Here is a 26,913-nt window from a genome sequence, read left to right as displayed (position 1 = left end):
AACTCCCTACAAGATCACAGAAATCAGACCTTTCATAAATAGGTAGTAAGTAAAGGGAAAACACAAATATACTTAATGGGCTAAAATTTGAATGATTCAGATTCAAACCTTCAGTTAAACAAAAATAAAAGAGACCTTAATAAATCATACAGGTTCTGAAATTGAATAGAAGCGTATCCATCAATAATGAAGATTTTAGAGCCAACCAAAAAAGAGAACAGAAGACGTAAGCAACACAACTGAAAACAGTCGAATAGAGCTGAAAAATAGTTACTTCGCTTAATATATTCTTGAAAACATTTGAGATGACCAACAAAACATTTCTCAAAATGACTTGTTAGCTAAGTACTATGAAGGAACTCGATTGCCATTACAACAGACAACCACACCTGTAGATGGAGGAACTCTCACATGCTTACCTATGGATGAAATAAAAGACAACCCGCACTTCATCCTATGTTCAGTTGGTAAATTCATAGTTGAGAGCTGTATGGATACATATCTGAGTCTAATTAACAGTACACACCAGTTTTTCAAAGGGGACAGGAATAGGCAAAGAACTTTCTTCACAAGTGGTCAAGAATGTGCCAAGACAATCCACAGCTGGATTCCACTCCCTATGATAGATCGAGGGCGCATTGCAAGGGTCAGAACAATAACCTGCAGTCCTCAATGATGCTTCCCCTCACAGGATTTGCAGTCACCATGATCCGTGAGAGAGTGTTACAGAGTGAATATCTGCATTTTCCTTGGCAAATCTGAGCACATCATTGAAGGCAACAAGCTCAGCATCAAGAATGACAGTTCTGGATATGTTCAAATACTCCAGACAAGGCAGTGAATCAACATACCATCATCCAATGGCTTCAAAGGCTAAAAAAGGTTAATGTCAAACCACAATCTTTTCCATGTTAAGTTTGCACCCACGGGATGAGTGTTTCAGCTAACACAACGGGAAGCCATGGGTATAGTGGATACAAGTGGTATTGATACATTAGCCAATACTGGCAAATTACAACATCCATGGGTAGCACACCAAGATACTACACAAACTACAAACTTGCATATACCGGACATAAAACTGGACTCAGCCCAATGAATATGAACATAAACATTACCATTAGTTATTAGCTCGTAATTACATCGGTTACAAAGAATTAAGATATAAGAGACTTCTTTTAGAAGTACATACCCATTTACATACAGAGAACAATAAAGTACAATTTGATGTATTGACCTGCCAAGAGGAAGTGTTTCTGCCGCTTCTTCACCACATTCAACACTTGTAACCTCTGTTGTGACTACTTACAAGTCCCAAATAGAGACTTCAAAGAAAGTAATCAATTGCTATCTCCATTTGAGAATATTTGTTCTCCTACACGAAGCCATGCATCCGACTTGGTTTTCGTATTATTCTCATATCTTAGTAGTATGCCAAACAATATTTTCCCCTGTTTGCAAGGAATACATGGTAAGAAGTAATTAACTAAGCTAAATAAACATGCTGCATTTCTTTTGGTTTTTCTTCGTTTTAGGTGGGTTCTAACCTTTGCTCTCCTGTAGCCTGCTAAAGTTGCCAAAGGTTCACTCAACCTCTGCACCTCCCCAGCCTCTGGATTTATATTGATCATCTGACAACGGTTGCAACCACCCAATGACTGCACTTAACAAAATCAGGGGGTGACAACAATTGCGTATTTACACAAGTATCTACTGATGTATCTAGGCATGTGAAAACATGAAAAACTTTTATTTTTTAATAAAACTAAAAGAAGATAGATAAAGAAAGAGGTGCAAACTGAGAGCTGCATAGCCCTGGAAGTGTTGAGAAAATTATGATCATTGACTACTTAGTGACAAGTTTTCTTTCCTCACCACAGTTTCTTTAGAAGTAGAGGAATTGTCTCTAGACATGTAAGAACATCAACAACAGATGCTGAATGGTTTGTCACAAGATTTCTTTGTCACAATGTTAGGACAGAAAGTATGCAGTCACTGCATGTTTTCAAATCTTGATTTTATAAGAGCTAGAACTCACAGTAAAATATTTGCCCCCAATATTTAGATGCCTCCACCGATCTTCTGCATATGGTTCACCACCTGATGCTACAAGATTGGGCCGAAATCTCATTGCACCAACTTGAACTGCTTGTCCGCCAGTGCTCTTTCGTCCATCTAAACCCAAAAAACAAAGGTTGAATGAGTTTTTGATAGACCTATTTGCTTCATACATTCACCTTTCTTAATCTCCATCCTTGTAAAATCACTAACCGCCATCAGAGGAATTATGTGACACGAGTGACTTATCTAGAAACAAATTCACGTATTGTGGACTATAAAAGGTACTGAACGGACAGCAAATCCAATTAGCAGCCATGCTACTAGAGGTACACGTTTCGAATACTAGTCTTCTCTAAAGAGAGAAAACACCACCTCGTCTAACTTAATTTCAAGTAAGGTAAACCAGCAGTATCCAGTGAACAGAAGTTATTCCACTTATCATTGCATAGACATGGTTTAAAAGTTATTATGCATTCAGCTTACAGGAACATCCTCAAATGAACTAATTGTATTGGGTGCAATCTCTAATTTCCTTATATTCCTATTCCAGAAGAGTTTAATACCAGACAGAAAGATTGCTCTATTAAGAAAGGGAGAAGATGAGAAAGACATACTTGATTTCAGCCTAGAGTTGAGGTCAGCTATGCTTTCTTCAGATACCAGCAGAAACTGGGCTTCATTGACGAAATTCAATTTAGCACCAACATCCCTGCACATGCCAGGACTCCCATTCTTATTTATGCATGAGTAACTTTGGGAACCTGAATTCCTTAATAGAGTGCAAGGTCGACCAATTGCATTGCTGAACCAGATATCAACCTCATTGTTATAACTTCGGACTTCATATCTACTCAAATCAAAAAAAAAAAAAAAACATGAAAAGCAATTGAGTGTTACTATAATGCTGCTGATTCAAAAGCACCACTAACATAACTATAATTCATGAACCACAATCTTCTTGTCGATTTTTATGTGGTGAACACTAAACAGAGAGCAGCACTTACATAGCTATAATAGTGCTTGTTAGATATTTATGTATAAATCGTCCTAGTCCCATAAGTAGTAGGAGTAGAATATGTCCTAGTCCCATATGTAGTAGGACAAAAATTCCGGCAACTTCATATTGTTCCCCGGGTTTATCACTGCTACAGTGGTATTGTGCATATACCACTACCATTATCAAATCCGAAACCCTTGTGCGACCAAACCCCAGAAATCTCAGTCCCATCGGAACAGAAATGTCAGTCACCGTGCGTCTTTCCAATTGACGACTCAAGATTAATTTCCGTTATCTCCTCATTGGCATGTGTTGTGTGAAAACCAACACTACCATCTTGATCAGAAAAGTCAGGCGACCAAACCCCAGTCAATCGCGGCAGAAAGTCCCTCACGCACCTCCACGCGCTACAAGAACTAGGGTTCTAGCGAGCACGTCTGAGACATGACTAGGAAATTTGCATTCTAGCTAGCGCATGGAGCACTTGTCACCAAGAATTTTAAAAAATTTCTTTAGGATAGTTGTTTCGTGGAGTGATTCCGAGTCCACCAGTACAATTTCCTACAGATTCCGAGTATTTGGAATTTTCCAGAAGACTGACTTTCATTCATTATCATTAGTCCAGCATGAGCCTATCCATATAAATTACATCAAATTCTGACAACTTTTATTTTTTTTCCGGTGTGAATAGTAATTCCAGAAAAGGTTCTTGTTTGCTGATGGTGTTTTAGAACCTATTTTGTAGTGTGAAATTCGGCGTAGTCTCACTAATTTCAATTTTTTCCGGCGATTTTTCGGCCAACTTCTGTTTATTAGCAACCACCTAGTTTTGTTGCTTAGGGGTAGTCTAGTGGCATTGTATGTCGAATGATAGCTTGCAGATATTTTCACCAAGTCCCTCACTGGTCCTCGTATTAGTTACATATGTAACAAGCTCGGTACATATGATTTGTATGCACCAGCTTGAGGGAAGTGTTAGATATTTATGTGTAAATAGTCCTAGTCTCAAATGTAATAGGAGTAGAATATGTCTTAGTCCCATATGTAGTAGGGGTAGAAGATGTATTATATATAGGGCTCATTGTATCATTGTTAATAATAGATTTTTCTCCCGTGCATGCAGTTAGCTATTTTTGCAACATGCCAGACTAAAACAATGGACATCCTTCTCAAAACATCGTTCACTTTAATTAGGATACAATCTACTTTGGAACCAACAAACTGAGGTTTGAAGCTCGACAATCAGCAATAGCTTTAAAAATAATTAGTTCCAATAAACTATACCTTTGTTTAGGTAAAGAAATATACCGACTTTGTTTTAATTAGATGCCTATGCCAAAGAACATAACCATAGTCTCCGATTACAAGGAAATAATGAGATAAGCTTTGAAATGAAAACACACTCAAGGGTGTGGCCTCTTGGTCAATGAAGTGGGTTTTTTGGAGAAAAGAATTCAAATCCCGGCAGAGACAAAAAACATTAAGTGATTTCTTCTTATCTTCCTAAGCCTTATTGGACAGAGCTACCCAATACCTGTGCTGGTGGGATATAACTACTACCCAGTGGAATAGTAGAGGTGCGCACAACTTGACCGAGATACCACCATTAAAAAATCATTTTTGAAAGGCACAAAATTCAGTTAATATTTATAAGCTTCACATGCTTCACTAAAGGCAACTGGATTGGTCTTTCACCAGTATAACTTACACAGATAAACAACAACAACAAACCTCGTGTAGTCCCACAAGTGGGGTCTGAGGAGGGTAGAGTGTACGCAGACCTTACCGCTGCCTTTAAGAGGCAGAGAGGCTATTTCCGGTAAACCCTCGGCTCAAAGAGGAAAAAGGGAAGGGGCAACATCAAGCAAACCAATCTGACAACCAAAGCGAAAATACAAAGCTAACACTAAGTAATGCAAACATAAAATCGAAACAAGTACTAGTTAACAGATGCTACATGTGTCTCCATAACACAAAAAGCATAAACCACATATTCCATCATTGTCTAGTTGCAGCTGACTTATGAAATTTCTTTTATTCCATATTTGGATGATCCTGGGTCACCCCTCAGTCAGTCAAGGAAGCCTACGATAACTGGTTTTTGTGGGAAGTTGATAAGGCCATCAGAAGGATATGGAAAATGATCCAAGCAACTATTTTTTGGTGTATCTGGACAGAGAGAAATCGCAGATATTTTGATGGTGTCTCAACTCCAGCATGCTTCCTGAAGGCTAGATGTTTAGTTAGTTTTTTTAGCTAGAACTTCATGACCCCTGTAAATAGCACTGATCACTTTTTGGACTTTGTTAGCTCTCTGATCCTAGCATAGTTTTTGTACTAATAGAGCTAACAGTCACCTCTCTTTGTAGCTTTTGTTTCCTTATGCATCTTCTTGATGCCTTCTTAATGATAACACCTCACTTCATCAAAAAAAAAACAGAAAACCGAAACAAGGTAGCAATAAGAAATAACAGCAATCTAGGGATAAAAAGAAGAACTCGAAAGACGCTAAGAGATGTATCAAAGCTACTGTGACAAACAAGGACAACACTCGGCTACCTAACCCTCTACCTTTATTCTCAACCTCCACACCTTCCTATCTATGGTCATGTCCTCAGTCAGCTGGAACAACAGCATATCTCGCCTAATCACCTCACCCCAATACTTCTTCGGCCTGCCTCTACCTCTCCGTTGGTCCTCCAACGCTAGCCTCTCACACCTCCTCACCTGAGCATCAGTGTCTCTCCTCTTAACATGCATGAACCATCTAAGTCTCGCCTCCGGCATCTTATCCTCCACAGGGGCCACGCCAACCTTGTCCCGGATAACTTCATTTTTAATTCTATCCAACCTGGTTTGCCTGCACATCCATTTCAACATCCTCATTTCAGCCACCTTCATCTTCTGTACATGGGAGTTCTTGACTGGCCAACACTCCGCCCCATATAGCATAGTTGGTCTGACCACCATTCTATAGAACTTACCTTTAAGTTTTGGCGGCACATTCTTATCACACAAAACACCAGAAGCAAGCCTTCATTTCATCCATCCCGCCCCAATACCGTGTGTGACATACTCGTCGATCTCCTCATTCTCTTGTATAACAGATCCAAGGTACTTGAAACTTTCACTCCTAGGAGCGACTTGTGAATCAAGCCGCACGTCTCCGTCCACAACCTGAGTCACGCTACTGAACTTGCACTCCAAGTATTCCGTTTTGGTTCAGCTCAACTTGAAAACCTTTAGACTCCAGGGTCTGTCTCCAAACCTATAACCTCTCGTTAACATCACCTCATGTCTCGTCAATGAGGACAATGTCATCTGCAAATAACATGCACCACGGAACCTTCCCTTGAATGTGACGCGTCAACGCGTCGATTGTCAGGGCAAACAGAACTTACACAAGTATGATGCATATACCATAACCATCTTTGGCACCACAAAATCTAAGTGTGTGGGTGACACTCGCATGCACGCCCATCAACAAAGTTTTTCACAAATTTTAGAGCAAAATTAAGGAGCACTATTTTTTCTAACTTTTTCTACTGTACATATACCATGCTTTCTTAATGAAACTTTTCCTTCCTAATTAAAAAACAAGTAAATGTGAAAGAACCAATTACTTATTGCACATCCAAGATGAAACTGCAAGACAGTGTTGTTCAAGTCAGATAAGATAGACAGTCACATAGTTTAACACAAAGAAGATCAACAACTTAAGTTTCGAACTACAATTTTTAATTTTGTGGGAACAATTCAAAACTCAAGAAAGAAAGATAATTGTACCTTCTACATATGACCTTGTATGATAGTCCGAGAAAACATAGTTGCTCTTACAAGTTAGTAAGATCTAGCTACCATATAAGAGTGTATCTACACCTAATAGTGTGGCCTAGTGGTCATTGAAGTGGGTTGAGAACCATAAAGCCTCAAGTTCAAATCATAGCATAGACAAAAATAATCTAGGCGATTTCTTCCCTTCTATCAAAGCCTTGGTGGACAGAGTTACGAGTCCGAAACCAAAATAGGGTTGAAAACTTGCGAAAGAACTGAAATAGAGTGTCAGAAAAAGGAATGCATGCGAATGCATTTGAGCTAACGTCCTGGGTTAACGGCCATCGCCCTTTTTTTGGCTGAAGTTATATAGTGCATTAGGAACATGCGCAGTACAAATATGCATTACGAGCAATGACTGAGTTGACACTTGAGGATGCATTGGCTTCTTGTAAGTGATAGCAATTGACAAATAACATCACTAGCTTGTCGACTCATATGTTGTTTCTTTTCATAATAAAAGCACATTGAAGAGTATGTTGACCACTCTTAATAATATTTTAACTAGCTATCGCTTTTGCTTTGCATCTTTCTTCTAGATTTCATGTTGTTCCTATTTTTCCTATGATTTGTGTGGTGATACTAATATTGTCTTTTTTTTTCTTTTTGTTTTCTTGAGCCGAGGGTCTTTCGGAAACAGTCTCTCTACTCCTTCGGGGTAGGGGTAAGGTCTGCATACACACTACCCTCCCCAAACCCCACTAGTGGGATTATATTGGGTTGTTGTTGTTGTTATCATCTTACAAAATGCATACAAAACAAGATGGCTTTAAAATATTTTTTCAAAAACCTAACAATTTGAAGTTAATTCTTTTGGAAATCCATCCAAATCAATATCCATTTGGGAAAAAGAGAACAAAATACTGAGCACGTTTTGATAATGACCTAAGACAAGTTTTCGATTTCAATTCTTTCCTAGAACTAAAAATATTTATACTATGTCATGTATTAACCAACATGATTTAATTAAATGTACTTGCACTTAAAATACACCATAGACAACATCAAAGTTTCTTTCGGTGGGGTTAGAGCATATTAAAATACAGGAAATACTTTTTTTTTTATTTATTCTGTTGAAATTCACTCCAGTTACATCTTTCAAATGTGACACAACTGAAGCTTTCTGTATGTGGAACACTAGGATACCAAAAGGGAAAACATTCATGGGTCTATTCTTATTGTAATTCCAATAATTTCACTCAAATGATGTCTTACGTTCCTTTTATCCAAGTGGATAGGACAAGAAATATGTTTTTCTTAATTAATTTAATTAAATATGATCAACATCATGTACAACATATAGTCTGCACAACCACCTTGATGACTGTAAAAGAAAAAAATTATACATTACAGAGATTATTGGAATAAGAATGATTAAATTAACTGCTGACAATTGATTAATTTTTGGAAATAATGGGTCCCTTCTCCATGGGGAATGTTATATTAAATATTGGTTAATATTTTTTTTTCTTGAATGAATTTATTCTGATTACTCTCTTTTAAAGATCTCGACAATGAAGATCAAGTTTGTTTCCTTAAATTCACTTTGTGCAGAATTATAAGCATTCTACCTATTGTGAGATGCTCTTTTAATTCTTTTGTAGAGGTTCTATTCAATACCTAACTAGCCATTATCATTTATAAGCCAATGTAACCTCCAGGTCTCAACCCGGCCACTGCCCGTAATGCATATTTGTATAGCGCATGTTCCTAATGCTATATAATATTTTTTTTAAAAGAATCAAGCCACGGCCACCATTAACTCGGGACATTAGCTCAAATACATAGAGCGTATGCATACCATGCGCTATACCTAATTTGGTTCCTTTTTTTACACTCTATTTCGGTTCTTTTGCAAATTTTCGATGACCCTATTTTGGTTATGGACTTATAGAGTTACCCAATACCTATGCGGGTAGGAAGCACTTGTACTGGTGGGAGGTAACAGGTACCAGTAGAATTAGTCGAGGTACGCGCAAGCTAGCTTGGACACCACGATTATTAAAAAGCATAAAGTTGTATCTATGTAGTTGTATACCTACGTACATAAGGCTTGTTGAAATTTCTTTGACTGCTATAGGAATCTCCCTGTTGAGTTATAAAGCTCTAAAAACTGATTCACGTGATTTCTGTCTAAACTACTTAAATGATACCAAGAGGTAACAAGCTTGTTTATCAAGCCTTAAATAACATAAGGCAAAAGTGAAGATGAAGCTCAAACCTATGATTCTGGATATCCATTTCATCTCTTCCAGTGGCAAGTGAGTTTGATTTGAGTTCAATCTGCAATTTCTCCTTGCAACGAGGTGACTCTAAAAACAGTTTTCCCAAATTGAGATCAATCAGCGTGGTAATATAGCACATTTCTGGAACCTAGAATGCAAATACACCTGTCTTAGATGTTGATGCAGAAGAAATCAACCCTGTATCAGGGATAATAGTTAAGATGCAATAGTCAATAAACATTGACTAATCATTCATTATCTTTGATTCTAGTATACAAGCTTACAGTAGTTACTTGCTTCTCTTACAAAATTAAGTGTTTAAATATTAAAGTAGAGATCATAGCACAATCGAGAGCATGGACACTTACAAATTATTCAAGTTGAATATAGATTGCTAAAAACTAAAGATAAATTATATTTTGAAATGTTTTCAAGAAAAATAAAACAAGATAACAAATTAGAGCTGACTAGCTAAAAAATGGATGAAGGGGAGCCCTGGAGCAATAGTAAAGTTGTCTCCATGTGACCTATAGGTCACAGGTTCGAGCCATGGAATCAGACATTGTTGTTTGCATCAGGGTAGGCTGCCTACATCACACCCCTTGGGGCGCGGCCCTTTCTCGGACCCTGCGTGAATGCGGGATGCTTCGTGCACCGGACTGTCCTTTTTTTGGCTAAAAAATGGAGTGGAGAAATCAAGACACTTAAAAGTTAGTAGTGAAACATGGGAGCAAGTAGGATTTTGACATTCAGAGAGAACAAGGAGTTATTCAAGGGAGTTGACACTTTATGAACTGTGAATAAGTCAAATTAGAAGAAATAGACAAAATAAACAAATTCAATAGGGAGGTTCGAAAAAAACCTACAGACCATCCGCACCCTGTCAATTCTAATGCACGCAACCCAAGTTAAGAAGTAACATGTTACTTTGTGAAAAAGAGTCATTATTTGTCAGGCTTGTCTAGAGGATTAACAAGGTTAAGACCACAACATTTTGAAGGATGGGTAAATCAAATGATAGTCAACAATTCCACTTTCCTAAATCCAGTTATAATAGGTGGAGGAGGGTATTTTAACCATGGTTTTGCACATGGATAACAGGCATCAATACACATGCTGTGACTTATAAAGTATTCTACCTTCTTTTGGGTAAGAATTTCACCAGTTGTGCTCTTGAGAATCCATTCACGATCATACAATAACCCTGCATTTCATAGTGAAAGAAACAAGGATAACTATGTAAGAATAACATAATGAAATTCAAAATTACTTATATTCTAAAGAAAATGTGGAGGAGGCCACAATGAAATTCAAAATTACTTATATTCTAAAGAAAATGTGGAGGAGCACATTTCCTATGTGCAATTAATACGGACAAAATCTAACTTTGATAAATCCACATGTAATAGCATGATTATTAACAAACTCAATTATCCAATGAGATACAGTAGATAGCTACCAGTAGATGTTAGAGGCCACTGATTCGCACTAAATCCTGCGCAGGACTTTATTGGATAGACAGTAATAGATGTGAGGAAATGCCGTGCAGCGGCTTTTCCAATTCCTGCAATTGGTCAATGACATGGATAGGTTCACAAAACAAGTCCAAACACTATCTTTTATGGTATTAAAATGACAAACTACCACACTTAAATCAACTTCTGGTCTACAAGAAGCCAAATCAACATATATATTTAATGCATGCCGAATAGTAGAAGGGTGAAAAAAATTAACCTTCAACTGGTGGAGAGATGGAGCTTAGATGAAACGCAGACCAATTAGATGATAATATTACAAAATTATTTTCCACGAAGTTGACAAACTTCTGCAAAGACAAGTGCAAGAAAATGAGGGAGGGGAAAAGACTAGCTTCCAAAGGAACATCCAGAGCAGAGAGTAGTTCCTCAATCAACCATTGAGGCAATGACCAGAAACTTCATAGAAATTGAAACTTCTACCTAGCAATATCTAGAACAAAACAACAGAACAGGGAATTATAAAAATTAAAAAAAAATTAAAAATAAAAGAAAAGGACATAACCATTTTCCGTTTTTCAACAATTTAGCTTTTTCTTGACCATACTTTGTGGTGATGGGAACCATGGGGTTGGAGTACAACAATATAGTCAAGCTATCCAAATGATTGCTCTAGTTCTTGACCAGAAGTTGCTCTTTCTTCAGACAGAAACTTGAAGAGCTAAAAAGTTCATCTTGTTGTAGTCCTTTATCCCTTTCGATTTTCAGCTTGCCCCTCTAATAGCTGATTGAAAATAAAAATCCCGGAAGTTGTCCCTTGTTCTTTGTGACCATTAAGCTATTTCTTAGCCTTACTCTCTCTCTTGAGGAAACAGATGTTGGGCCTAACTCAATTAGCTTATGAAGTGAGGATTGCCCACAACCATACAAGAAGATAAGAGCACATTTCCTCAACTAATGGGGGACCTTTATTTTTTTTGGTTAAGTAACTAATGTCGGACATTCTAACACCCTTGCCCTCCCCTTACCTGCATGCCCAGGACGGACAGCTGGAGCGTGTAGAATATAACAGTGGGTTGGGCAAACCAAGAATAGGGATTGTCTGGCTTTGATGTCATGTTCAAATAGGAAAAACTTCTCATTGACTTGACTAAGTGATGTTTGGCTAAAATCCATGTTTTTGCATGTAATTTGCCTTGCATTATGCCTCGTAGTGTTAACTTTAATGTGAATATTTGCGACTAGAGCTTAATAATGATGTTTATATGTGTAGGGGTCAACCAAGAATAGGAATTGTCTGGCTTTGATGTCATGTTCAAATAGGAAAAACTTCTCATTGACTTGACTAAGCAACAATATACAAGATATGCTCCTTGTATAGGAGGTCTTACATTATGTACAATTAGATAGGTAATCTATTTCTATGCTAATAAGGTAAGAAACTATTTCATAACAAAATATATCATCTTTCATATTTTACAAGATTTTTCTTATTCAAATCTTCAGGTACAATAAGTCTAGACATCTATGAATCTAGACACATCTAAGAAAGCACCTTCAACTCAAAGTAGTAAAACCAACTTGAGTTTACTTATGTTGTAACATAAAAGTTGACGTCGAAATCTCGCTGGAATAGTGCACAATCAATAAAAGGAAAAGTGGTATTTGAAATCTTCCCCACAAAAGGTCGTGAATAACTGCACAGGAAAAGGTGTTTCTTGCACTACATGGATAAAAATCTATTCTCAATCACCGAAAAGAGACGCGGTATTGCATATCTCTAAGACACTATCAGCTTACCCTGAATTGGTAGAACAATGACAAGAAATTCATAAAAGAGGGCACCACTAGATGTAGAAAAGAGCAGCGCTGGTTGCAGGAGAGATAGTGGCACCAGAACAGCCAAAGAGAGAAGTGGCACCAAACACCGAAAGGAAGAAGAAAAAGCTGGCACCACTCTCCAGTGGAGGAAGCTATTTGAGTCTACCAAAACCTTAGAGGCTTCGATACCATTTTCAGAAAATAGATCTTAGGCCGAACTCAACCTTCAAATCTAGCTCGTGAAGTGAGCATTACCCAAGACCATACAAGGAAACAACATCCTACTGCAAAAAATAAAATAAAAAATATATATAGAACCACCTTTCATTTTGAGGTGAGTTGGGAGTGGTGGGGCCCCTTACCATAACATCTTCAAATGTTGACATGTACCCAAAAGATACTCTGATAGCTCCAGTTGGTTTTCCATGTAACATATCACGATCATCCCAACACACATGCCCAGCCTAAATGAAATCATAATTGAATTTGTTGCCTTTGGTGGTCACTTTCTGCATGCAACAAAAGCCATACAACAAATAAAATTGGGGAAAGGAAACATGTACCTCAATGTTTGAAAGAAGATCCAAGTGTGACAAACCAAGATATTTAGCACAAGCACCAGGATTGCAAAAACATCCTGTCTACAAAATACAAGGAAAAAGAAGCAAGAGTTTACTCATATCATATAACAGTATTAAATATCTGAGATATACAACTACCAATTTGTGGGATATTATTGGGTATGTTGTTGTTGTATACAATTACCAATTTCACCAGTTGTGATGTATAATCCTCCATCCCTTTAAGATAGACAATTCTTTATGGGCATTCTCAAATAATTTACCCATTTCTTTGACAATTCCAGCTAAAGAAGATTTGTTATTACTTTCTATTATTTCAAACTTGAGCTTACATTTTTCACCGACCTACTCCATTTTTCACATTCAACCTCTTGTTTTAGACACTTCTCGACCAAAGTTGTGTCATATAAACTTTACTCTTAAACACTTCTCAGGCCAAAGCTGGGTAACCTTAATTGGGAAGAGGAGTAACATCAAAAAGCTTAGAGAAGATAACCAAATGTACAAAAGAAATCTGAAATTATCGTTTCATTAACGGCAAATAACACAGTATTTCTCTGACAAGAGCTTGAACGTAACAAAGACACAGCAACCTCATCATGTTAGTATGGATGCAAGTCATCCCTTATTTGGCCTTCCATAGTCAAAAGTTACCACTACATGTTGAGATTATCTGCTCATTCCAAAAAGTATAAAAGATTGCAGGTATTGTGGAGGGCAATAACTGAGCACTGAAAAACAACCCTAAATGTAGCAGTTCACACATCTAACAGTGGTGAAGGCGATTAAAAGAGTAAGTGACGCATACATCTGAAGGACCAAACTAGCAAATAACAAACTAACAGAAGTTTAACTAGCAAACTTCACAAAGCAAAAGCACATCAAGAATTCAGATACATGTGAAGACGAATAATAAATCATAAAAGGCACCTCTTGGATGTAATGTCGTCCTCCTTGACATGGACAAAAGGTAACAAATGAAAGTAAGACATTGACCAGAAACAGCAGTATCAAGCTGCTCTGAGGATATGTTTCAAGAGTATAAAGTAGCAACCATATCATCCCCAAGTGTAACAGAATAAAAGACATACTTCATAGACAATATGGCCTTTGAACTCTTACCCGCAGTTGAATTCCTGCTAAAGTTGCCAATTTTTCCACCTCACGATATCCATACCATGTTCCATCTGGTCTTTTCATGTTGAATGAAACCGTAGGACCCATTTCACTAGATAGTAACTGAGATAAAAATCATATTATCATAGTCACCTTCTGAATGATAGCACAATATCACAACAAAAAATCAGAGACAATTCAGAGACTATGAAAGAATACCAAAGAAGATGTAAAAAAAAATGAAACTCAACAAACAAGAGCAACCCAACATGATTCAGTTGTACACGAATCGCCTTTGGACAGGAATTGTGGAAGCCAACAATTCTATATTGCCTACCAAATTTTCAACATCTATAGGATCAATCAAATGCATAAGAATGTGTTGGTGTTTGAACTAATGGAAACTTCCCTTCACCTATGATTCTGTTGATTAGCATGATTTCACGAGATTTGATTATATTTAGGAGATTGTTGATTAGCATGACTTCAGGAGATTTGATTATATTTAGGAGATTTGATTTTATTTGATAGTTTTTTTTTTTTCTTTTTGGCAATCCGCTAGGCAAGTGCCTAGGGCTAGTTTTTTATTAATAAAAGAAAAGAAAAATACAACAATTAGGAAGAGTACAAATAAGGGGTGCAATAGCACCTGTATTGTTACCCATGTGTCTTGGCTATATAATCACTCCTTTGCGCCTCACAATGCCTTATGATGGCAGCCTCATGTAGAGGATTCATGGGGTAGCTGCTGGCAAAGTCTCACGAGGGCGTATAATCTCATAGCCGTGTGGATATTTTCCAAAGGCATAGGACCAAGGCAACACTAACCGGGTTAAACCTTACCTTACTAATCCTATTGAGGCAAAGAAAAGGCCTCACCTACTAACAAGCATGTAAAAAATAAGAACTGGAGAGTACCAAATATTCAATGATCATCACAGAGTTTATAACATACTCTGTGATGATATTACAAATGATAATACTTATAAAATGATAAAATAGAATGTAGTAGGAATTAAAATCTTGTCCCTTCTTTTCCAAACTTGTAAAATCTTCAATTTGTAATTCTTTGTTGTTTTCCTCACCCGTGTTCAAAATGTATTCAAAAATCATCATTTCTTTTTTGAACGGTTGGACCTCGTTGATGTAGTTGGGGCAGCCTTCTTTTGTTTGGCAACTCTCATTGGAGGTCGCCTAACATTTAAAAAATCACTAACCTTCTCGTCCCAACTATTTTCCCTTGTATGAGTCTTCTTACCTTTGCCGCTATGCATTGGTGATAAATCACCTTGTATTACTGCATGTCCACGACATTCTTGCAACATTTCATCTTCCTCTCCTTCTTCATAAATGTCCCTTCCAAAGTTTACTGTATTTGGCAGGTTTTGGGTAGTGTTTTGAGTCATCAGTACATTTGCATCTTGTGCCTTTGTCATGACTGTCTTGTCTTGATGTTGTTGAACCCTTTGCACATTATTTCTAACCTTGCTCGGCTGTCCAGTGCTGTAAACTTGAGATGGAGTTAACAAATTAAGAGGCTTAGAAGTTACCAATGCGTCCAGAAGCTTTCTATCCTCCAAAGATATAGTTGGAGTGGTTGTAACAATTTGTTGAAGTTCTTTCGCAAATTGAATTTGCTGCTCAGCTGTTGCATTCAACTGTTGTTGTTGTTGTCCAGTCTGATTTATTACTGGAAGAGTACCAGTTGTACTACTCGACATGGTCTGTTGCTGCCCAGGCGGATTAGTTGTTGTAAATTCTTGCAACCTTGTTCCATTTGTCTTCACACCGTTGTGGTGATCGCTTTCTTTCCTTGTTTTGGATATATCCTCACCCTCCATACGTTCAACATTGTCATGTTCATCTCCAGTATCCCTTGACTTCTTCCCCTGCCCTTGAACTCTATTGACACTTTGTTCTTGTCCATCTTGCTCCTGATCCTCGACTGGACCTTCTTCTTCACTTTCAAACCCAAACTCTCCTTCATCTGACTCTTCCTCAGTTTGAGCACACCATACTTTTCTAGTACCCAGCTTTATTCTCTCATCAGATTTGTTCAGCTCGCCTGTTGCATTAGTATCAACTGTTTGCGACGGGATTTCTTGACACGATTGATTGGTAGTAACACGTTGTCCAAAATTCTTGTTAACCCACTTTGATGTGGATTCCTTATGTAGAGCTGCCTCATTCCTCACACTGCCTTTATTACCTTCTTGTGATATCCCATTCCCAGCAGTTGTTGAATTGAACCTTGGAGCTGCTGGATTTAGTGTTTTACCAGTACGAACAGAACTAGGCCTTGGACTTCGATCCTTACCTTCTGCAACTAGCATCAACTTATTATTATCCAGCTTATCTCCCCCCTTAGTCTGATCCACACCAGCCATATCATCAATATGAGTTTGCCTTTGCAGCATATTAGCATCCTCATGTCCCTCTTCCTGAAGTTCCAACAATGCAAATTTGTTTCCCAGCTGCACCTGCTGCCTTTCATCTTGATTAACTGGGACTATTTCTTTTCCAGTAGTTTCTTGATCATTCTTCTGAGTAACAGCCTTATTAGTGCGATTATCTCGCACCTCTTTCCATTGTTCCTTTCCATTGCCATTCACGTTACCCACAACTTTGCCACTCGACAAATTACCCTGTTTCTCAGAAACAAAGTCCTTATTGGCTTGAACCACAGCTTCATCAGTACCCTGTTTCTCGTCTGATTTGTGTTCCATTAAATTTGGATATAGCCTCCAGCACTCTATCATATCATGGCCCTGCAATTTGCATTCCTTGCAATATTTTGGCATGAAGTCATACTGGATTTTCACCCATTCAGTTCTCGCAACTCCAGTAGCCTCATTCTCGATGTCCATACGCACTCTCTTCGGCAAATCTGCTTGTAGGTCAACAAGTACCTTCGCTCTAGCACAACTAGGCCTTGTTTTGTTTATGGTTGCCAAATCCAATTGTTGTGGTTTTCCAACAGCAGAGGCTAGAGAAAACAAACATTCTTTCACAAAGTACGTGGGCAGTAAATGTGGAAATGAAATCCATGCCATCGCCATAGGTGTTTCTTCTCCAACTTTGAAATTTTTATCATAAATGAGCTGTCTTATTTGGTATTCATAACCATCTTTTGCCTTAATATAGTAGGTGCTTTTTGACTGATTTTCTGAAAATCCTCCCTCAAAGTTAGACGAATCAGTACATGTTTGTCTCTCAAAAATCCGATATTACAATCACATTTAATACCACATTGTACAGGGATTAATCGACGCAATTCTTGGAGATCTGGCCATCCGTAAGAGAACTTACCTAGCACAGCATACTGTAGACCTTCAATAATATTCATTCTATCCACCTCTGATTCTGTAAACTTGACAAAAGGTTGTCCATGTAAGAAAGTAGCTGGTTTGAAAGGAATTGGCTCAACTGATGCTGCTTTCTCGTTCATCTGGTTGTTGATTGTTGATGGTTTCAACAATCTGCTATAATCTAATGGTTGGTTGTTGTTATTTGTTGCTGGATTTGATGGATCAAAGATTGTTGATGGCTGACCAGCCATAGATGAAGGTTGGTCGCCGGCCATTTTTTTATTTGATAGTTGGACTGATTGTGTAGATTTATTTTATTTCCTTAATTAGCATTAAGAGCTTTGTATAAATTCCCTTGCTCATGGGATGTAAACACACACAGAAATACAAGAAACCTTTTCTTCTTCTCAAAATCTGCATAGTATAAGAGTCATTGTTGCCTTTTTGAGGTAAGTTATCTCTCTCGTAGCACTAAAGTTCCAGTTTTATCAAAGAGCGAGTTTTCTCTCTTGGTGGTTGTCCGCAACACAAACCCCTTCTGGTCAATTTTTTCTTTTTTGGAATTTTCTTTTCTATTAGGGCCGCTGGAACATTCCAAACCTATCCCTACTAGTTTTGAGTTATTCGTTCACCGGAGTTAAGGTACTGTCAAGACAGATTTGATTTCCGGCGAGATAGATTATTTTTCACCACTTATCTTCAGATTTTTTTCTAATTGGGCAGAAATATGAAGACATTTAAGGATACAATTTTTGAAGAAATCTTGTCTACGAATGAAATTCAGCTTCTCAGCCGCCTCCTAGCCAAACTTCACTTTGCTAATGTTGCCACATCCAATTATGTGCAATCAGGCACGGCCTTTGCTGCTCACCTTTTCTTGTATTGTTGATTCTGGTGCAAATAGATACATAACAGGCTCTTCTAAAGGTATTCAAAACTATTCTCTGTGTCTCAAAGGAGATAATATCAAAATAGCCAATGGTTCTTTAGCACCTACCTATGGAACAGGTTCTGTCGTTTGTACTCCTAATATTAAATTATCATTCGTGCTCCATGTCCCTAAGTTCCCTGACAATCATTTATCTGTTAGTGTCATCACCAAAGCTCTAAACTATGAAATCGAGTTCTGTCTCGATCATTGTATTTTTCAGGATCTTCAAACAAGGAAAAGGATTGACAATGGTAGATTGAGCGATGACTTGTATATATTAGATGGAATTCAAGACTCTGGTCAAGCCTTTTTTGGGATAAGTAAGGATGTCAACCAAGAAATAATACAGTAGCATAGACGGTTAGGATACTCATCATTCTTTGTTTTGAAGAAGTTATATCCCGATTTGTTTTGAAGGACTCAATTTGAATCTTTGTTATATGATGCATGTGAATATGCCAAGCATAATAGAAACTCTTATCCCTTGAGTGATAATAAAAGCACAACTCCATTTATGACTATTCATTCTGATGTATGGGGTCCTACTCAGATTGTTTTTATATGGTCTGGTAGCCGATAGTTTGTTACTTTCATTAATTGTTGCACTAGGATGACTTGGGTATATTTGTTAAAAGACACAAGTGAAGTTTTCTCTTATTTTTAGTCATTTCATAGGATGATTTATACTCAGTTTGATGCCAAATAAAAATCTTGAGAACTGACAATGGCAGCGAATACATGGATAAAAGATATGATGCTAATTTGGAGTCCAATGAGATAATCCATCAGACTAGTTGTCCTTACACTAGTAAACAAATTTGAGTCGCTGAAAGAAAAAATAGGCATTTGTTAGAAGTAGCAAGATCTTTTATGTTCACTATGCATCTATCAAAACATTACAGGGCGATGCTATTCCAGTGGCTGCCTATCTTATCAATAGAATGCCACTTAAAACCCTCAATTTTCAAAGTCCTTTGGAAGCTTTAAAGAGTAAGAATGAGTATATTGTTCCTCTGAAGGTGTGTGGATGTGTTTGCTTTGTCGACACTAGGAATCCTGGGAAACTTGATCCTAGAGCTATAAAATGTGTTTTCACGGGGTATTCTCCGACACAGAAAGGTAACAAATGTTATCATCCTCCCCCTAGGAGATCTTTTGTTAGCATGGATGTTACCTTTTGAGAATTTGAGCCCTATTTCAGTATTAACACATCACCTCTTCGAGGGAGGGCAGTAGGGAGGAAAAGGTGATTCTACCTATTTCCATTATTGGACCTCTTGATACATTGTCACAGGGAAAAGTTAAATTGGAGAAAGAATTCAAGGGGAAACAATTGGGCGTTTGGATTGCCTTGATTTGAAAACATACTCGAGGAAAAATAGAGCAGAAGAAGCTATCATGCAATCTACCAAAGTTAATCACAGTTATCCAAGAGTTTAACATGACTCATAGTGAAGCTAATCACTCTATGTTTTGTCGGCATTCTGCTTCAAATATGTGTATTTATCTGGTGGTTTATGTGGCGGTTTATGTTGACGATATTGTTATTACCTACAGACTACAGTGATCATGATGGTATTACTAAATTGAAGCAACATCTCTTTTGCCATTCTCAGACTAAGGATCTATTAAAGTATTTTCTGGGTATTGAGGTCGCTCAGTCTAGCTCAGGTATTGTGATCTCACAACAGAAGTATGTCTTAGACATTCTTGAGCAGACAAGAATAACAGGCCGTAGATCTGTTGACACTCCGATGGATCCGAATTCTAATCTTCTACCAGGACATGGGGAGCCGCTTAGCGATCCTGCGAGATAAAGGCGGTTGGTTGGTAAATTAACCTCACAGTGACTAGACTTGACATTTTCTTTCCTGTGAGTGTTGTAAGTCAGGCATTCTTTGGTTTGTAAAATCAGCTCCAGGCAAAGGGTTATTGTTTGAGGATCGAGGCCGTGAGCAGATCAATTGGATACTCTGATGTTGATTGAGCAAGATTACCTTCTAATAGACGTTCTACGTTTGGATATCGTGTTTTAGTAAGAGGTAATTTAGTGTCTTGGAAGAGCAAGAAACAGAATGTGGTTATTCGATCTAGTGCAAAAGTAGAACATCAAGCAATGGCTATGGCAACATGTGAGCTACATTGGGTCAAACAGTTGCTCAAGGAGTTGAAATTTGGTGAAATAAGCCAGATGGAACTTGTGTGTGATAATCAAGTTGCCCTTCATATTGCATCAAATCCGATGTTCCATGAGAGAACTAAACACATTGAAATTGACTGTCACTTCGTCAGAGAAAAGATACTCTAAGGAGATACTGTTGCAAAGTTTGTGAAGTTGAATGATCAGCATGCAGATATTTTCACCAAGTCTCTCATTGTCTTTGTATTAGTTACATATGTAACAAGCTCGGTACATATGATCTGTATGCACCGGCTTGAGGGGGAGTGTTACATAGTTAATATAATTGTAAATAAGTATAGTCCCACATAGAATAGGATTAGTGTGTGTATATTGTTAGAAATAGTCGTCCTTGTATTATAGTTAAACACATCAATAATATATTTTTTCCCCGTGCTTTCTCACAAAAACGGTTACAAAAAACTATTTACTTCTATATGGGGTTCTCCCCTTCATTAATAAATTTATTACTTTATCAAAAAAAATAGTATAGTGCAGAACTCAAGTGACCCTATTCTTGACATTGTTTGGCTGCAAATTTCAAACCTTTTGGAATCTTTTAAAACCAAAATTAATTGCAAAAGTACTTACTCAGATCCAAACTCAGCAACTATAGGTTTTCAAAAACCAGAAAGCCCAAGATTAGAGACATGGTTGTGGCAATACTTGCTTATATGCTCAACTACATGGTCGATTAGAAGAAAATTAACGAGCTTTTATAAGCCCTGTAAACTATTTAATCTTGCTATAGCATATCAAATGCATAGTTCCAACACATTTAAGGGGACTAAAAATAATGTTGCCCCGAAACTATATCTATAGTAGGTTCCCCAAGATTAAACAAAGCTAAAGATTTTCCTTGGGTCACTTTAAAATGCCAGACCCTATATTGTTAACTCAAGCTAGTTTTTAACTAGTTTCCTCAAATTTAGCAGGCCACTTAAGTTACCCCTCCATTAATTAGTTTCTTCTATTCACATGTTCATATTTCTAATGAGGAGCCATTAAACATTCTCTCTATCTATTTCTAGTATTTAAAGCAAAATTATTGCACCATTGCGCAGCAACCAAATTTGCCTAGGACATAAAAACACCAGATCAAAGAAATATTTTCATGTGAATTCAGGAGGACTTTCTGAAACATCATTACATATTGCATTTGATAAGTAGAATGAGATCAAAATTCCAACCACGTTATAAAAACATATGAAACTAGTCACGAGAATGCTATGCTCAATATATTTACCCCATAAAGAGTGCAAACAAATTCTCCATTTTCATGCTTCAGCGCCAAAAGCTTATTTCTCACATATGCTGCAAGTGATGCTGTATGCCTTGCAGGATAGAATAGTACATTTCAGAACATTTTTTATTTTCATTACGCTCAAACTTCAGAGAGAGAGAGAGAGAGAAATGAGGCAACAGTTTCCATAAATAATAGAGAAAGAGATAGTTACAAGAATTAAGCAGAACTATTTCTAACAGCAAACCAGTAAAATTCTTTGCAAGTTTTTTGTTGGCGGTGAATTAGATTACTCAGAAAGGAACAACTAGTTTCTCTGCCAACAGAAACCAATACTGAGAACCGTGCCTATGTATCCTCTAAACAAAGAACAACTTATCGACAAGTCAAACAGAGACAAACTAAAAACTGGATATTTGAGGTCCTCAAATTGAGTAAACATTTAACAAAGTTTTCTTAGTCACTCAAGAGTTAATTAGCCTAACAGCTAAAGCAAAAATTGACTTGTTTCAATATTTGTAGTAACACTTAGATATAAAGGTTAACAATATCTATGTAATCAAAATATAAAAGGTTAACAATATCCAAAAAGTAGATGAACAGGATTAATCAAATAAGATTAGCAGGATTCACTCACCAAGATGAATCATAGAAAGATCAACTATAAACTAGAAAGCTTGCAATAAATCTAGTCAAGAGTGCGCAACAATATACTGTCTCTGTTCAGGCGTAATGACAGCAAAAAATGTCCAATCTCAATATAATCTGATCATCATTCAATTTCAGAATCTATTCACCCACAAAAGAAGTAAGCTCTCACCTTATCCGGAGAAAAGAAAGAAGTTAACTATCACTTACCGGGAAATTGAAGATGTTGTTAACATATTCATTATTCTGAACCCATGTTGAATTGCTGCTATGCTCAAGAACGAGATGGTTCCATCCTCAAAAAATTCCTCTACACCTTCTCTTCTTTTGAAAAAGTCAATGTCAGCAATAGCTGCAGCCACCGTGCCTACAAGAATCCAGGCTAACTTGAAAGTGCTAGAGGAATCAAATATAATAATCATAATAAGACAGGGAACTAAGAACAAACCTCCACTAAAGTAGGTCTTCTTCATCAGCTTAGCAGCATCTGATCAATAGAGGGAGATCAGGAAATTTTGTTAATTTTCACAATGAAGAAAAAGGGAGGAAAACTAGGGGTGGGGACAGTGGCGGAGGCAGGATCTCCACGAAGGGGGTTCAAAAAAAAAAATTGTAGCTTGTGGGAATTGAACCTATGACCTTATGAAGGTTTTGAACCCCCTTGACCACTAAACTATACTTTTGGGTTGTGTCAAGGGGGTTCAAAACTTAATATATAGAGGTATAAAAACAGATTTTGCCTTATATATTCAGTGTAATTTTTCGGCGAAGTGGATTCGGGTGAACCCCCTTCCGCCCCTGGGTGGGGATATGATAGATCTTGTTTCATAACCCAAAAAAAAAGGGAAATATTAGATTTTCCACAAGAAAACCTAGGCATCTCTGCCATCCTTTCCACCCAAGATTCTCTCCATAGACAGAGAAGCAAAAGGATAGAGGCAGAGAGGGAGACAAGAGAGAAATACATTACAAGAAGAAGAAAATTGGTAAACAAGAATAAGTGAGGAAACACACAAGAAATATTGGCCTTCTTATTTAGCTGCTTACCATTTCGAACAATGAGTGCTCCAAGGCCAGTTGGGTAGCCGAATAACTAAACAAGAAACATAAAAAATCTTTTCAAGCTCCGGGATGTATTTTGTATGTTCATGTAATCTTTAAACAGCAGGTATCAAATATAAGGACCTTGTAGAATGAGAAGACAACAAAGTCCGCTTTAAACTTTGATAAATCTGCTGGATCGGTAGCACATCCTTTAGCAGCATCTATCAGAACCAACCAACAACCTCTGTATTCAGAAAAGAGAATTAATGTCTGCGCATCTGCATACGACCAACTCAATGATGGAGAAATAAAATCTTACTGAAGACATAAGAACAAGCTTGTCAGCTAATGAGAACAATATAGCACATACAGAGGACAAAGGCCAATGATTCGATACTTAAGTCAAACTAGTCAAAGCCCTGACTGAATCAGCATACATTGTTCAAAATGTAACATGTACGCTTGTAGTATTGGCAAACAAACAAATCTTCTTTGGCCCAGTTATACCTAAGAATGACAGACTAGTTAGTAATTACTGCATGCCCATGTTTTAACTTTTTGGAAGACAAACATATCAACATCATTTGAAATACCCATAGTTTAGCCAATAAAGAAGTGAAGAGTGTTTTGAACCAACATGAAAAATAAATATCTTTTTTAGTAAATGTTTGAAGCATTAAAAATTCTATTCTCAACCAAGCTTAAAAGAGAAGTAAGGTCTATTTTCTAAAGACATCCCTGACCCTCATAAGGAAGTAAAAACCTACAAGCAGAGGGGAAAAAGAATATCTTATACTATTCAGATAAATGTCAGAACTTTAGCAGCGAGGTTTTTAATACTTTTACCTGCCATACTGGGAGCTTCCTAAGATTCTTTCAGACTCTTCCTTGATAACCTTAACCAGGTAAGGGTCGAATTTTCGACCGGAAAAATTGCATTCTGAGGGGAATGCAAACAAGTTGTATGCATTACCTGTAACAAGAAGAAGACAATTTCAAATACAACACGTCGAAACTGATGAAGACATTGGTAATATGTGCCTCATTAGTGAAGCATCTTCTACTTCACTTCCAGTGCATCTGATAAAAAATCACAAAAAGAAATAGATACTCCACCTAACTGGTATAAGGACATATAGGCTCTCTTGATTGATGGGATCTCATGCTCTGACTATTATCAAATTTGAGTTGAAGGTGCTAACTACCTTTATAGACTTGGTGGATGGAGGGGCTTGGAAGGTAGAAGTTGATGCAACTATCATACAACCTAGTTTCCAAGGGAAGTTGGCTGAATCTAGGATTAAGAAGCTACCTGTCGTCCCTTCTTTCAGTTCTCCACATTCACTTCTTCTCTGAACGTGATGCTGTGTTAGTTTTAAGTTAGACTTGGGGCTTTCTGATTCACCAAGATGCGTGCTCTCTTCAATGTCAACTGCAAAAGCAGCAGCTCCTTTACTGAGAGCATATCTAGTAACTTTTAAGGAAAAGGATACTTGAGAAACACAAACATTAAGATGAACCAAATTAAAAATCATGAAAAAATCTTCATCAACACAACTGTTTCTGCCAACTCCTCACGCTGTGTAATGCCTTTCTCCTTTTTCTCTTTTATTTTTCTGGCGTAATAAGTTATCTGTATGAACCAAATTATTAACACATAGATAAAAGTACATAAAATTAGAGATGAATTGGGTCCTCTGAGTTTTGGGCTTATTTTAAGAACAAGCCTAGAATTTTTGTGGCTGCTTAGATAGAACTGGGATCAGTCAAGTATAAGAGTTATCCTTGGAAGTACAGCCAGAAACAAGTGTAACAATATCCATGAGATGAACAGTAGAAATTCTACACCTTACTTCAGCAGCAAGAGGTGGGACTAGAAAATGCTGAATATTTATGAAATCTTCAGGGGCCTTTGATACAGTGGATCAGTACGTTCAGTGAAAAAGTGTAGCATTTGAAGCAGGAATGAGTACCGCAGATTAAGCAACTGAATATACAACCAAAGAAGAAAGCTTTCTGAGAAAATTAATACATCAGAACTCTGCATGACAAAATTTGATGAAAAGGTTTATTCAATTTAGGATACTCCCTAATCCCCAGGACGCTGTTATGATTCTCCACTGAGTACATAAAACTGCTTTGACTGCTCCAGGGGAAGGTCTCCCCAACAAGCTTTAATGCAGATGTTGCCCCAGAAGTGAATATACAGCTATATTCTCTTGGTGATGCATTGAAGAAATTAAGAACCTGATAAGAGCCGTGATGCAATGGTAAAAGAAAGTAAAACAACAGCAACGTATCACATGTGAAACACTGAATATGAGAGAACATATGGGAAAAAAGAATTTAGTGGCTCTCATTAAACTGACTTGACATTGAAAAACATGTGATTCTTTTTAAGAATTAACACCTCTCCACAACATTGTGGTGCTTATGATTTGATTGCTTAACATTCTGATCATATCAATTACTTGAATAGCAAACATCAAGGCGTATGTGCAAAGTATTGTGGACTAATTTTGGAAGCAGAGATGGTAGGAATATTTATCAGCAAAAATAAATTGTGCAAGAGAAGCTGTTTACCTGTTGGCGTGCTTTCGCAACAATGTCCTCACTAGCCAAACTGCAACTGCTCTGGCTATCTATTGTTTTTTCACAGAATTAAGGAATTAAAGGGACAGTTAATAAAAGGTCAAATTTTTATCTGGAGTAAATAAATGCGGAATCCAACTCTATATTAGGGAACCTCCAGTAGAAAGTTGGAAAAATAGCTTACGAGGATTCCCATAAACAGTAGTATTGAGGTCCTTAAAAATAGCTTCCATTTGAGACTCAGAATAAAGAGTGGCTCCAGCATGATCCAAGTATACCGTACCTACAAATGAATGTAAATAGTCAACGTCAATATATAGAACAAAAATTCGAAATAATTGTGATAATCATCTTATTTTCTTCAGCATGTGATTATTTGAAAAGGGAAAATCTTACTGTTTAAGCGCTTAAATTCAGTAGCTCTAATTTCATCAATGTTCTTGGGGGCATTTGGATAACCATAATCGCTTCCAAACTCCTTCAGGAATTGTTCTTTATCCGATTCGGTATTCATTGTGCAGAGCTTACGAGAGTCTTTGATTTTCCTATTCAAGCACGGAACAATATAAGGAAAAAGAAATTGAGTTACTAGTCCAAGGAATTGAGTTCACGACACTTCCCAAATAGCAACCGCCAACGTCATTTTTGTAAATGGGCTTTTCATACAGCCCGACTCACTTAGATCGTGAAATTAAAAAATAGCCAGATTTATATGTGGTCATTCAAAAATAGTCATAGTTTCAAAAGTAATCGAAATTTAGTCATTTTTCATATAAAGATAAATTTGAACCAAAACATTGCTCAAAATCCGGAAAAATACTCCAATATATTATACTGGAGTTTCCGGAAAAATACTCC

General features: G+C 37.2%; 1 protein-coding gene across 2 annotated transcripts; it reads right to left on the bottom strand.

Moving 5' to 3' along the window:
• Window positions 1-1,096: 1,096 nt before the first annotated feature.
• On the bottom strand, window positions 1,097-26,666 carry LOC104216382 (molybdenum cofactor sulfurase). Of its 2 annotated transcripts, none has more exons than XM_070162798.1 (22): window positions 26,452-26,666; window positions 26,240-26,338; window positions 26,047-26,105; window positions 25,550-25,710; window positions 24,776-24,930; window positions 24,310-24,436; window positions 23,605-23,707; window positions 23,467-23,512; window positions 22,868-22,906; window positions 22,630-22,786; window positions 21,775-21,862; window positions 14,117-14,233; window positions 12,977-13,054; window positions 12,776-12,877; window positions 10,852-10,942; window positions 10,577-10,681; window positions 10,257-10,321; window positions 9,114-9,265; window positions 2,676-2,770; window positions 2,039-2,175; window positions 1,548-1,658; window positions 1,097-1,451 (listed from the first exon to the last, which is right to left on the bottom strand). In XM_070162798.1, exons 1-22 carry the CDS (start codon window positions 26,567-26,569, stop codon window positions 1,341-1,343), a joined length of 2,316 nt encoding a protein of 771 aa, XP_070018899.1. In that variant the 5' UTR covers window positions 26,570-26,666; the 3' UTR covers window positions 1,097-1,340. The 2 variants fall into 2 exon arrangements, with proteins under 2 accessions (XP_070018899.1, XP_070018898.1); XM_070162797.1 differs by having other exon boundaries at window positions 2,676-2,908; window positions 26,452-26,665.
• Between the last annotated feature and the right edge of the window lie 247 nt (window positions 26,667-26,913).

Source organism: Nicotiana sylvestris, chromosome 11 (genome assembly GCF_000393655.2).
Source record: "Nicotiana sylvestris chromosome 11, ASM39365v2, whole genome shotgun sequence".
NCBI lineage: Eukaryota > Viridiplantae > Streptophyta > Magnoliopsida > Solanales > Solanaceae > Nicotiana > Nicotiana sylvestris.
The sequence above is the reverse complement of the archived record's forward strand: the minus strand, read 5'-3'. Positions and strand labels throughout refer to the sequence as shown.

Bases quoted from the DNA above. Each gene is read 5' to 3' on its own strand.
- LOC104216382 (XM_070162797.1), bottom strand. From the start codon at position 26,569: ATGAATACCGAATCGGATAAAGAACAATTCCTGAAGGAGTTTGGAAGC. The intron at 10,943-12,775 runs GTAAGGGGCCCC...TTGTCTTTGCAG, and splicing joins CAACATTTGAAGATGTTATG to AAGTTTGTCAACTTCGTGGA. The intron at 2,176-2,675 runs GTATGTCTTTCT...TTTTGGGTTTAG, and splicing joins CAACTCTAGGCTGAAATCAA to ATGGACGAAAGAGCACTGGC.